The sequence below is a fragment of the Poecilia reticulata genome, chromosome 7 (genome assembly GCF_904066995.2).
Source record: "Poecilia reticulata chromosome 7, P_reticulata-male-v2, whole genome shotgun sequence".
Classification (NCBI taxonomy): domain Eukaryota; kingdom Metazoa; phylum Chordata; class Actinopteri; order Cyprinodontiformes; family Poeciliidae; genus Poecilia; species Poecilia reticulata.
The window spans coordinates 27074754-27088976 of NC_088836.1; the positions used below are offsets into that span (position 1 = coordinate 27074754).

At 42.7% G+C, this 14223-nt stretch overlaps 1 protein-coding gene across 2 annotated transcripts; it reads left to right on the forward strand.

Annotated features, from left to right (window-relative positions):
• The first annotated feature begins 7359 nt into the window (after positions 1–7359).
• LOC103467770 (thyrotropin-releasing hormone receptor-like) lies at positions 7360–13855 on the forward strand. Of its 2 annotated transcripts, none has more exons than XM_008414436.3 (3): positions 7360–7446; positions 9031–9850; positions 11063–13855. In XM_008414436.3, the coding sequence occupies exons 2-3, from the start codon at positions 9074–9076 to the stop codon at positions 11450–11452; spliced, it is 1167 nt and encodes a 388-aa protein (XP_008412658.2). In that variant the 5' UTR covers positions 7360–7446; positions 9031–9073; the 3' UTR covers positions 11453–13855. The 2 variants fall into 2 exon arrangements, with proteins under 2 accessions (XP_008412658.2, XP_008412659.2); XM_008414437.3 differs by having other exon boundaries at positions 7385–7446; positions 8989–9850.
• The last annotated feature ends 368 nt before the right edge of the window (positions 13856–14223 follow it).

The following is a 14223-nucleotide window of genomic DNA, read 5'->3' on the forward strand; positions in this document are numbered from 1 at the left end:
AGTTCAGAATTAAGGCCGCCGCCTCGGGGTGGAACGCTGTGGCGCTCAAAAGCGCGTTTTTTCACGGCTTGAACGAGCACCTTAAGGATGAGCTAGCCACGCTAGATGAACCCGAGTCCCTAGGTGACTTCATCAATCTAGCCATAAGGTTGGACAATCGGATCCGGGCTAGGGCTAGGGAACGTAGCCGCCGGGTCACCTCACCACGTCCCTCCTCGTCCTATACTCAGTCTTCCGCTCAGTCATGTACCCCATCTCCTCTGTTTTCAGGCTCCGAACCCATGCAGCTGGGTAACGCTAGGCTCACGCCCGAGGAGCGCCGACGCAGGCTCCGAGCCCGGCTCTGCATATATTGCGGGGAGCCCAACCATGTGATCGCTAATTGTCCGTCACGTTTAAACCCACAGGTCCGGCAGTAGAAACGGGGACACTGCCGGCACCTTCCACCATCAGACCCCGCCTCACCATTCCTGTCACCCTGTTCACCCAAGACGACTCTCTGTCCCTGTCAGTTCTCATAGACTCCGGTTGCGAACAGAATCTCATCAGCTCCGACCTAGTTTCTCAGCTCTCCGTGCCCACTGAACTCCTACCTGTTCCCCTCCGTGTCACCGCCTTAGATGGCAAGGGTCTTCCACAGATCACCCACCGGACTAAACCTCTGCGCCTGTTAATTTCTGGCAATCACACCGAGGAAATTAACTTCTTTGTTTTTCCCACAGCCAGCTCACCCATAGTTCTTGGATTCAACTGGTTGTTCTCTCACAACCCCCAAATAGATTGGGTCGAGGGAAGGATCAATTCATGGTCTCCCAGATGTCACTCCACCTGTCTCCGTTCCGCAGTCCCTCCGCTGTCCAGGTCATCTACCATGCCGGAGGTGGAATTGCCTGACGTCAAGTCTGTCCCGAGTGAGTACCATGATCTCATCGGTGTTTTCAGTAAGGACAAGGCCCTTTCTCTCCCACCTCATAGGCCGTATGACTGCGCCATCGACCTCCTCCCTGGGGCGCCTCTACCTGGTAGTCGGCTATACAACATCTCTAGGGCCGAGCGCCAGTCAATGGAGGAGTACATCAATAACTCACTCGCTGCAGGTATAATCCGTACCTCTTCCTCCCCGTTGGCTGCCGGCTTCTTCTTCGTCGGCAAGAAGGATGGTTCACTGAGACCCTGCATCGACTATAGAGGTCTCAACCAAATCACAGTAAAAAACAAATACCCGTTACCACTACTTTCTTCAGCCTTCGAGCCCGTTCAGGGGGCAACCGTCTTTACCAAATTAGACCTAAGAAACGCCTACCACCTACTCCGGATCAGGGAAGGTGATGAATGGAAGACAGCCTTCAAGACCCCTCTGGGGCACTATGAATATTTGGTTATGCCGTTCGGGCTGTCTAATGCCCCCTCCTTTTTCCAGGCCCTCGTTAATGACGTCCTTAGAGATTTTATTAACGTGTTTGTTTTCGTCTACCTAGACGACATCCTTATTTACTCCGAGTCCCTCGTCGAACACCAAAGACATGTCCGCCTAGTCCTTCAAAGGCTGTTGGAGAATAAGCTCTACGTGAAGGCTGAGAAGTGTGAGTTCCACCGTCAGTCAGTTACCTTCCTCGGTTATGTCCTCGAGAGCGGACAGGTGAGAGCGGCCGAGGATAAGATCAAGGCAGTTCTGGACTGGCCCCGTCCCGAGACGCGTAAGCAGCTCCAAAGGTTCCTAGGCTTCGCGAACTTCTATCGGCGCTTCATCAGGAACTATAGCCAGACTGCATCCCCTCTCACAGCTCTAACCTCCATCAAGAAGGCATTTACATGGACTCCACTAGCTGAAGCCGCCTTCACGGAGCTTAAGTCCCGGTTCTCCAAGGCTCCCATCCTCGTACAACCCGACCCTAGAAAGCAGTTCGTGGTGGAGGTTGACGCCTCGGACACTGGGGTTGGAGCCGTATTGTCCCAGATCACGGACCCTGATCTGAAATTACACCCATGCGCCTTCTATTCCCGCAGACTCTCTCCTGCTGAGAGAAACTATAACGTCGGGGATAGAGAACTCCTGGCCATAAAACTGGCGTTGGAGGAGTGGCGTCACTGGCTGGAGGGAGCAGAACACCCCGTCCTTGTCTGGACGGACCACAAGAACTTGTCGTACCTCCAGTCAGCTAAGAGATCCAACCCTCGCCAGTCCCGTTGGTCTCTGTTTTTTGCACGTTTTAACCTCTCCATCTCTTATCGTCCAGGGTCTAAAAACACCAAGCCGGACGCCCTTTCCAGGGTCTACTCCCCAGATGACTCTGAGGAGAGTCTGGCCCCCATCCTGCCTCCCAGCTGTACGGTTGGAGGCTTGACGTGGGAGATGGAGGACATCATCCGCCAGGCCCAAGTCGCCGAGCCTCCCCCCGAATCCTGTCCCCAGGGTAAGATCTATGTACCCTCAGTGGTCCGTGCCAGTTTCCTGCAGTGGATTCATGCCTCAAGGTTCTCCGCGCACCCTGGAATCAGCCGCACCATAGGAATGGTGAACCGCAGGTTCTGGTGGAGGTCGGTACACAAGGATGTCAAGGAGTACGTCTCCGCCTGCACTGTTTGTGCACGCAATAAGTCATCCAACCGACCCCCTGCGGGCCTGTTGCAGCCGCTACCCATCCCCAAACGTCCTTGGTCACACATCGCAGTCGACTTTGTCACCGGACTCCCTGTCTCTAAAGGTATGACCACTATTCTCACCATTGTTGACCGTTTCTCCAAGGCCTGTCACCTCGTCCCCCTGCGCAAACTACCCACCGCCGCACAGACTGCCTTATTACTTATAAAACATGTCTTCAAGTTACATGGTATCCCCCAGGAGATCCTCTCCGACCGCGGACCCCAGTTCATCTCACAGGTCTGGCGCCAGTTCTGCTCCGCCTTAGGGGCCAAGGTGGCTCTCAGCTCTGGGTATCACCCCCAGACCAACGGACAAACAGAGCGCATGAACCAGGAGCTGGAGACCACCCTGCGATGCCTCACTTCCACCAACCCCGATGATTGGGCCCAACAACTACCATGGGTAGAGTACGCACACAACAGTCATATTTCAGCTGCAACAGGTCTTTCCCCGTTTGAGGTTGTTCTGGGCTATCAACCTCCGCTCCTCCCGTCAGACGAGGATAATATTTCGGTCACGTCAGTGCAGCACCATATCCGGAGGTGCCACCGGATCTGGAGTGACACCATCTCTGCCCTGAACAACTCGTCTGCTACCAACAAGAGGCTGGCCGACCGACGAAGAGTCCCGGCGCCAACTTACTCCGTTGGACAGAAGGTATGGCTGTCCACACGGGACGTTCCCCTAAAGTCCATGTCCAAGAAGTTGTCCCCTAGGTTCATCGGGCCGTTCGAGATTCTGGCGCTGGCTGGTCCCGCAGCAGTTCGCCTACAACTCCCTCCGTCCCTGCGAATCCACCCTACCTTCCATGTGTCACAGGTTAAACCAGTACATTCCAGTGAACTGTGCCCTCCGGCCGAACCCCCTCCACCCACCCTGGACAGAGATGGCCAACCGCTCTTTGCCGTCCGTCGCCTCATTGCCTCCCGTCGACGGGGTCGGGGCTACCAGTACCTCGTTGACTGGGAGGGCTACGGCCCCGAAGAACGGTCCTGGGTCCCCGGATCGTTCATAGTCAATCGCACCCTCATTAGGGAGTATTGGGACTCTCAACCCTCGACCTCTGATCGGCCGCCAGGTGGCGTCCGTTGAGGGGGGGGTACTGTCAGGGTCTGTGTTTGTTCCCCTTGTTTGTGCCTTAGTTCATTTCCTTTAGTTATTATTTACTGGTCTCCGAGCCGCTATTCCTTGGACATCCACCAGAGGTCACCTATGTGCCACCCCTGGGAAGCGGCAGAGTTCAACCCGGGCACACACCTGCAGCTCGTTGAGAAGGCTCCTGCCCTGGATATAAGCAGCAGCGCCACTCCGTCTCATCGCCTGAGTGTTTGCTCACCTCGGTACTAAATGCTCCAGAGAAAGGCCCTCTGCGATCTTCGTTGTTGCTAACTTTGTTGTTTCCCTCGTCAGAAATCCAGCTGTCTTCCCGTTGTTCCCCGAGACCAGTTACCCCGAGTCTGTGTGAGTCTGTCTCCCCGTTGTGGATCACCTGCCTCCTGTGTCTTCCCCCGACGCTACCGGTGTTGCCGGTTTTGACGCCACCCCTCGTGTGCTCGTCTTCTCCCTGTCGTGGATCCTTCTTCGGCGAAATCCCCTTCGGAGTGTTCCGGGTTAGGAGACCCACGTCCGAACCTCACCGGAGAAAAGGAAAGTAACATCACCTTCGGAGCCTTCCGGGTCAGGAGACCCGCGTCCGAACTTCACCGGAGAAAGGATTGTACAAGACCGGAACCTACTCCGCCATCCCTGTCCGCTCTCCAACGTTTTCTAGTTCACGCCACATATCCACCCAGCTCAAGTAAGCCCTCTCTGTTTACCTCCGGATCCCTTTCCTACGCAGCCTCTAACTCTGTTCTCTCATCGACAGTAGACGACCTGGTTCTTCATTCCAGTATTCACCATCCTTCCCCTGACTTCAATAAATCATTATTGTATTCATTATCGTCTCTTCTGGTCGTGTTCTCGCATGTGGGTTCGAAATATTACATCCATCATGACAAATATGGCTTCATTGTGGTTTTGACCTTTCAAACCCATTGGGTGGCGCTGTGGTACTTCAGGAAAAACAAAATCTCATTTCAGGAAATGAACAATAACAGATTAGATCTCGTAATTTCTGGATTTCTATATTGGCCCAGATAGATGAAATGGATTAAATCAACCGGTTTCATGCGTGTAACAAATAATTCACCAGGCTATTCAAAAATAGATAATACATTTTAAAATTTCTGAAGAAGTTCTTTGCATATCAAAGGCTTCCCATGAGGCTGGGGGGGTTTATTTTAAGACGCGTCCCAGAATATTAATAGAAAACGTCTTTATAATCTATTTTTGCTCCTGACACTGTGTCCACTTCGTGATTCTCTTAACATGCAATCGCCTGTGCAAAAATAATCGTCCTTTTCAGATTTCTGTTGGTTAGAATCAACTACACAATTAAAAAAATAAACTATAAAAATATGTACTAATTAATCTAAATGACCTGATTTTTTTGTAGTATAATATTTGATTATCTATATTTTTCCAAATTAATTTTTGTATATTTGGCATGTACTGAATTACAACCTGCAAAAATAGAGTTATGAAAACCTAAAGAAACTACAACTCAAGATTTCTTCATCTGAATACCAAACGTGATGTACAGAGGTCATAATAATAATTATGTTTTGATGTTTTCTTCTCCAAAGCTGTTCCAGGCAGCCTGAATACTGAACATCTTTTATTTGAAAATGGAGAAACTTCCATTAGTATTCAAAATGATGGTCCTGTGCACAGAAACAGGGTTTAAGACCTTTTTCTTTCAGGCTGGATTCTGAAATCAGTCACTTTGAAGCATTAGACACTCAGGATGAATCACTCTTTCAGGCTGCTTAAGGATGTAAACATCATCATAACTTCTTTTTACCGTGTTTCCAGCTCTGAAAATAACAAATAGGTTGCTCTGTCAGCAAGTAGACCAATGTTTGAGACTGGATGTTGAATGTGTAGCATCTCTACAAACAACATTGTTGCAAAAGTCCTGTAGTTCATTTTAATTCAGCTTTATGAATCTTTATGAACCTAAAATGTGTTGCCATATTTGTTTTAGGGAGGTTTTTGCTTCTCCACCCTTCCAAGCACGCTATACGTGTTTAGTATTTCCTAATATTAGAGGTTTCTTAGGGCTGCAGATTATGAGATGCATCTCTTGGGTTTTTGCAATTTTTGTGAACAAAAAATAATGTGTCTTGGTATTAAATTTCACTTCCTGGAAGATTAGCAATCAGATGTTTTCCACTTGTAACCTGTGGTTGTCTATAAACCAGTGGAGGTCATGTAGCCTCAAAAAAACCTTCCCAAGTTGCAGATGTGCAACAATTTCTTTTCTATGTTAAAATATTATGACTGAGGACACAAGTAGAGTCCTCATTTATGGACTCTACTATTAAAGCATTTATAGACCTTTGATAAAGGTCTATAAATGCTCAAAAATAGGCTGCATGATGAAGAAAAACTCAACATTTAAACAACAAAATCCAACTGTTTTTGAGTCTGAGAGATAAAACTGCTGTTAGAAAATGGAGAGACTCAAATAAACACCAGGGAAATTAATAAATGAGAGTTAGAGTTAGTTACAAAACTATTTCTAAACTAACTAGAAAACTAACTATTTCTAGTTAGTTTTGTAACTAGAAATACAAAACAAATCTTACCAAGTATTTTGGTCTATTTTCTAGTCCAAATATCTTAGTGAACTTTAAATAAAACAAAACTAGCTCACAAGTAACATTTCAGAAAGAAATATGAGCTTTAAGCCAATAAAACCTTTATATTAATGAAAAAGTACTAGTTCCACTGGCAGATTATTTCACTTATAACCATTTGAAAAATGTCTTGCTATATGTGACATAATCTGCCAATGGAACTAAAATCACTGAATTTTTGACTTAAAACAAGCACATATCTTGCTGAAAAGTTACTTGTAAGTTAGTTATGTATTAATTCATCAAGTGTATAATATCACAAATAAGCAAAGCTGTTACTTAGCAACCCAAGCTGAACTCCAGCAGCTGGTTTTATCACTGTATGCCATGTACAATGGCTGCAGGAAAAGACAAGTGTTTTGTTGTTGACTTACCATCCAGACACCACTTGGTGCATTCTTGTTGATTGTGCAGGAAGTTCTACTAATTATTTTCAAAGGTTGTATAACTGCGCATTGTTTTTGCAGCCATTTTCTTATGCGAGTATAAGCACTGAGTTGGGGGGCGTGGCCAGCAGCAGCTTATTTGAATTTAAAGCTACAGAAATCCTAAAACAGTTCATTCTAGAAGGAACTGAGAACACACTAAAATCTCATTGTCCAAGAATGATTTTGAGTAAAAAATGTAATAAACGCTTTATTTTAGCATAGCCCATATTAACCTGCTGATGGTCACCTTTAAGTTAGCCTCTTCAGACTATGGAGAGTCAGCTAATTTATGTCTGCAAGGGACACAACAGTAACAAGCCTGATAAAATTAGCATCAATTAGTTCTGTTTAAATTTATAAACCAACGTTTGCAGCGGTAAAACTTGTGGCTGCCTCCCCTATTCTGCCAGCACTAACATGGCACCTTTGATAGTTGAGGCACAATTGATTTTTAGAACAAGGACTGAACCAGTGAGGATGTAATGGTGAGTGGATGAGAGAGGGAGGGAGAAGAGAAGAGAAGAGAGAGAGAGAGAGAGATAAGGACGAGTAGAAGCATCAGTGGAGGAGGACAGAGCGGACCAGAACGCTGCCACCATCTCTGAACGAACGCTGCTTCGTCCAACTCATGGTGAGCTGGATGTTACTAACATCTGTGATTAGCTTGGTCATGTATTTATCTTTATATTATATTTAAAATGATATATTTTTAATGCTAGCTTTAGGTAATGATATAATTCCTCTGGATTTAATATGGCTTTTGTGTTTTATTGTTTCTTTTTACCTGAATTTTGTATGTATTTGGTATAATTAACACCTTTTAGTGATAATTTGAGTTTAGATTCAATCGACAAAGAAATGTAAGCTACAGAAAAAGTAATTAAGCTTCATCTCAATGCAGATCTGAGTGACATTTCACCATAAATGTCATCTGAAAGCACTGAAAGCAAACAAACAGAATAGAATAGAATAGAATAGAATAGAATAGAATAGAATAGAATAGAATAGACATCATTGATCCCCAGGAGAAATTGGTTCAAAAAAGTAAATAAATGTGGTTTTGTAAGTAATTAAATATGACTAAATATAAATTAATAAAGTAAAATAATAACAAGCATGCATAAGAAACGAGTTAATCTATAAATGAGTCCAGATCAAATATAGATTTAAAGACACTCAGAGTTGGGGATTGTACAATCTGATAGCTAAAGGCAGGAATGATTTCCTATTTCAGATAAATCCAATTTACATCCAGATATTTACTGTGTTTAGTTAAAATCCAACTCATTCCACTTTAATCCAATCAGATTCAGGATCCAGTGGATGACTAATGCCAGTGACTTTGCATAGATCTCCTCATCGTTTTGTTAAACACATCGTGGTCCCATTCAGTGTTCTGCTTCACTCGCCTCCCCGTTTCTGCTCAGTTTTAATGCAATAGAGACACATCAGGCTTTGGGGAGGATCTGCTGTCAACAAGCAGCGACAAACACAATTTTAAAGCACTTCACACTTTCATTCATCCATTCATTCATTCATTCATTCATTCATTCATTCATTCATGCAGCATCACCCTTTAACACGTCTGCTTACGCCAGAAACGAGGATGATTGGGAGGAAACAGGAAAAATACTTTTCTGACTAAATGTTGTATTTTAGTTTGGTAACATAAACTAAAACACTGTAGTTGTAGAAAAAGCGTTTATAATAATACCAGCAGCTGTGGTTGCCAGAAATTTCCCATATAAATACATACATATACGATAAATTTTACCTCATGAAATTGATCAAATTGATTTTACACAGTAAAATGATCAGTTCATACCAGAAAGTGACCATATTTTATACAATAAAACCAATAATTTGATATGATAAAAAGATAATTTTTATGCAATACAACAAACAATTTAATTGTATAAAAGCACTAAAATAATGACAGCCCTATAAGAAACTGTAATTTACTCTGATTTTATACATATGATGTAAAAATAAGGTATTTGGGCCTGGTTACTTTATTTTGGCATTGTTACACACAGAGCTAAATTTGACCTTCACTATAATGTATTTACATGTTAGCTTGTAAATATTTCCAAGAAAATTCAAGAAATTTTAAGAGTCTTGCTGTTTTTTCCCTCTATTGATAGTAGATAACATGTTTATATCATGATTCTAGTGTGTCTCTAGTTAAACTTTCCACTTGGTCTTCTGTGTTGAGGCTCCTCGTCTTTGAATCGTTCCTGCTGGACTGAAAAACAAAGATGGAGAACAACACCACCGTTTTCCAGGACGTCGCTCGGCTTGTGAATCTGACTGCGATGCCTCTGAACTCTGTCGAAGAACAAGTCATAACCATATTGTTGACGATGCTCATTTGTGGCGTCGGGATCGCGGGGAACGTCATGGTCGTGCTCGTCGTCCTGCGCACCAAACACATGGTGACGCCAACGAACTGCTACCTGGTCAGCCTGGCCGTCGCTGATCTTATTGTGCTGCTGGCTGCAGGCCTGCCCAACATCTCCGATGTGGTGGCTTTCTGGATTTACGGCTACACAGGGTGCCTGTGCATAACGTACCTTCAGTATCTGGGCATCAACGTGTCGTCCTGCTCCATCACGGCGTTCACCATTGAGCGCTACATCGCAATCTGTCACTCCATAAAGGCCCAGTTCATATGCACGGTCTCCAGAGCCAAAAGGATCATAGCTGGGATCTGGATCTTCACTTCCCTCTACTGCACCATGTGGTTCTTCTTGGCAGACACTAAGGAAACCGTTTACACCAACGGAGTGGTTGTTACGTGCGCCTACCGCGTCTCCAGGAGCTTCTACATGCCCATCTACTTCCTGGACTTCACTCTTTTTTATGTGGTCCCCCTGATTGTAGCCACTGTGCTGTATGGGCTCATCGCAAGGATTTTGTTCATGAGTCCTCTGCCGTCACATCTGAGCGACCGAGCAGGAGGAGGGTCGGTTCATCAGGGCCACTCCCACAGCACCAACAAGCCCAACAAGGGAGCCATTACTGCAAGAAAGCAGGTGCTGCAACTGTTTTATGACGTTTTGTTTTAGATAAAATTTTGTAAAAAAAGCACATGTTGGGTCTCAACTGCATCTAAAAAAAGCCCAAGCCCTTAAAACAAAAACACCCAGTGATTTTTAGGCAATAAAGTTACTTCTTGTGTCTGGAAAATTAGCTGTTTCAGAAACCTCCCAATAATCAAGTTATAATCAATGGGCACTGCGCTGCTACCTAGCAACCTCAGCGAAGTCCAGCCCATCACCTAGCAACCCAAGCAGAGCTCCAGCACCTTTGGTCAGCTGGTTTTACCACTGTATGTGCTTTACAATGGCTGCTGGAAAAGATGAGTGTTCTGTTGTTGACTTACCATCCAGAAATCACTTGCTGCATTCTTGTTCGTTGTGCAGAAGGCTCTACTATTGTTTTTCAAAGATGTATTGTAGTATAACTGCGCATCTGTTAACAGGCCTTTTCATGTGTGAATGTAAGCATTCAGCAGCAGTTTATTTGGATGTAAAGTGACAAGATGCTCTAAAACAGCTCAATGGCAGAGCTAAAATCTCAATATCCTCACCCATAGACCATCCTAACCTGTTTAACGAAGCATATTAGGTCACCTTTAAGATAAACACCTCCAGGGTGTTTTCACACCTGATGGTCTGGTAGACTTGACTTGACTGGAGACCAAAATTGCAACTTTTGTTACATTTTCAGCTGCTTCGGTTCACTTTCACACTGCACTGTCATGGGTACCAAACCCTTTGAAAAACCATTTCCCCTCCTCACCTGTGGTGGCGCTTTGTTCTATGAACTACAGACAACATGTCTCTGAAATTCTAAGCAAAATTTAATATTTGCAGAATACCACGACACCTCCGTACCACGACACCTGGTCAAATAACGAAAAAGATGCAGGGCTTTCAGACCTCAAATAATGCAAAGAAAACATGTTTATATTCATTCAGAAACAACAAAACTAATGTTTTAACTCAGAAATCAGTATTTGGTGGAATAACCAGGAGGTTTTCAATGGGGTTCAGTGCAGAGGCCTCTATTTTTTCCAGTCACCTGAATTTCCCCTTTGAGGGGTTAATAAAGTCTGTTTCTTTTCTAACAATCAAGCTTTAGGATTTCTTCAATCACCTTATAGAAAAGCCTGATCTTCCCATTGTTTCATAAAGTAATGATAGCCGCGTAACTAAATGATTTCCGTAATTTCCCCTCTACAGATAACAAAGATGCTGGCCGTGGTGGTGATCCTCTTCGCGTTGCTGTGGATGCCTTACAGGACGCTGGTGGTGGTCAACTCCTTCATCGACCCTCCGTACCACGACACCTGGTTCCTCCTCTTCTGCCGGATGTGCATCTACACCAACAGCGCCATCAACCCCATCGTCTACAACCTCATGTCTCAGAAGTTTCGCGTCGCGTTTAAAAAGCTGTGCAGGTGCAGCTGCCACGGCAGGGAGGCCGAGTACAACGTGCCGATTTACTACAGCGTGATGAAGAGCTCGTCCCATGGGAGCAACGAACCGGTCACAGAGCAGGAGGAGCTCAGCGGTCAAACGTGCAGCAGGTTCAACGTAACGGAGGACGATGTCAGCGCGCTCAGTGCATGAAACGTTGTTCAAAAGGTTTCCGGTTATTTCTATGGGTAAAAGGATGTGTGGATATTCTTCATGAACTCTAGTAGTGCTTATGTGTGGATCTGTATATTTTGCATTTCTCAGCAGTGTAGTTATTTTAATATTCCTGTTTGTACTGTAAATATGAAACACGACGAGCTTCGGTGTTTGTAAAGTCACAAAGTAAAAATTAACAGCAATATTTATGTTTATTTGGCCTCTTAGAGATAGAATTTAAATTTTTCAAAGTCATGTTTATGTACTTTATTCATACATAAAGTCATTTATGTATGAATAACATACATAAATGCATGTTATTCATACATTTATAAATATCAGAGCAGAGTTCCAGACTAAATATTTAATGCACAAGCTAAATATTTACTTTGCAAATGAAATATTTGGCCTTGAAATTAAATATTTAGTTGGGAATATACTTTATATATATTTAAACTTCTGAACTAAATGTTTAAGTCTGAGCTTAATGAGGGGTTTTAGGAAATATGACATCCACTTTCATCCTAGTTTTAATTGTTGACATAAACTTCCAGTTGAATCATTTTGATCCCTTCTTTGGAGAATAAATCATTTAAAAAGCCCCTGACTTGCTAAATTTGCAGAGTTGTGTTGCTGCTGGTGGTTTTCTTGCTAATTAACAGTTAAAGTATCATTATATTAAACCCAACAGTTATTAAGTTACATTTTTTAACACCCTTATTTAATGTTTTTTAAAATAAATGTCAGCCATGTTTATTTCACATCATTTACTGTCACCAAATTATAATCCTCTGTAAGTGAGTTCAGGAAAACTTTAAGAACTTTCAAGATTATAGCAACCCTTTATTAACAGCATTATGATTAATAACACCCACGGCTTCAGCTCTACAAAATGAGTACACAGCAAAACGGAGGTGAGAGTGCTCTAATTGGCTTATTTTGATAAATGAGGCCACAACGAGAGCCTGAGTCTGAGGGGAATTGGATTTTGGCACCAGATGAGCTTATTAATTAGCAGATCGAACATGTAGCCTGTTTCAAAGTTTTTAAGTTACGTGTATTAGTTTTTCAATGTCTATCATTGGTTATGTGGTTTAGTTTCTCCAATATACATATTTTCTCTGTTGACTTTTAGCTCCCAGATTGTCTTGATTAATGACATTTAAAAAATGCATTTTCTACATTTTGGATCCTTTGGCTTGTTTGGCCATATTCGATTTAAATCAATATTTGTTTTTTTGCCTTACTTTAAATCAGTCGGTTAGTTTCTCTAGGTTAGATCATGTTTGTTTATCTAGTTATTCTTCATCTCTTTTAGTTTTAAGTTCTGCCTGTTCCCCAGTTTTGCTCCTCTGTGCCATTTCTCTCTCTCTCCCTCAGCCTGCCTTCTGCTCTCTCCCCACAGCTGCACCCTGTTTTCTAATTAGCATTCTTCCCATTGTCTAGCAATCAATTTAACTCCCTTACTGGATTCTCCTGTTAGTTCACGTTGCTCCTTGTTTCATGGTTTGTTGATCATCCTGTTTGCCTTTTCGCATTTTTGTAAATTCTGTATTTGTTTCTCAATTTTTACTTAAGATGCGCAATGCCTCAGAAAGCGTCTGCGCCCAAATTCAACCAACATCAAATCTTGACGATTCTTTAGTTACATCCTCCATAGGCCTGAACGATTAATCCGATTAATTGTGATTAAATAATTGTCAACTAATTCAGTAATTGATTACTCGTTAATTGGAGTATGGAGACTTTAAAAAATGGTTGATTGTTGAAATAAAAGAACACTCTTAGATAAGTAAATAAGCCAAACGTACAAAAAATACGTACATTTTGTATTTAAGGTTAACATGATTGAATTATTAATCATCTAAAAACTCCTCAAATGGCAGTTTTAACTTCACCTAGTTCAAATTCTGTAAAAAATCTCGTATTAAACACCTTTTGCTCTCAATTACTAAGTGATTAATTGAAAATTGATAGCAGATCAGCACTATACACTTTATTGATAATACAGTAAGTCAAGCAGAAAGGCTTGAGCTTTTCACATGTTGATGTTAGAAGTATTTGTGCTACAGATGCATCTTATTCTACAAATGTCCAAGCAGACCATATGTTGTTGCATTTTAGGAAATTACATTTTCACTTGTCTACTTGCAACTTTGGCATGACTGAACTTGGACTACAAAATCGCTGCAAGGGAAAAAAAATGGCAGATTCACAAAACTTATGAACTGGAAGTTGTGATTTTATTCAGCAGTTCCACAGTAAATGTGGTGAGGTCATAAAAAACAAGACGTTATAGGCTAAAAACTGAAAAATATAACTTAAAAAGAATATAAAGAAGCAGCAGAGAGAGAGAATAAATTAAAAAATGAACTCCCAGACATTCAAAGCATATATATATATATATATATATATATAGTAAGCTAAAAAAAGTGAATTTTGCATGATATTCCCCTTTAATCCAATGCATCTGTTTTTAAACTCTTCATAGTTTTAAAATCTAATTTTACAAGTAACATATTTGCTGACATAGTTATATTTAGAAACTGTGAGGCTGAAATAATTAGCATTAGAAGAAGACAGGATGTCAGCAGAAAGTACTCCATAACTGGATCCCTTTTGAAAGCAGACGACACAATGAGTCGTTCCTACGCCAGAATGAATAATTTATTCACTGCATCTGTCAAGAGCTCTCGTCATTAACACAAATATTCAAAGAGCAACTAGAGTTGATTGTTGCACAGCAGTAAAGAGGCTCGTCTTTGTTT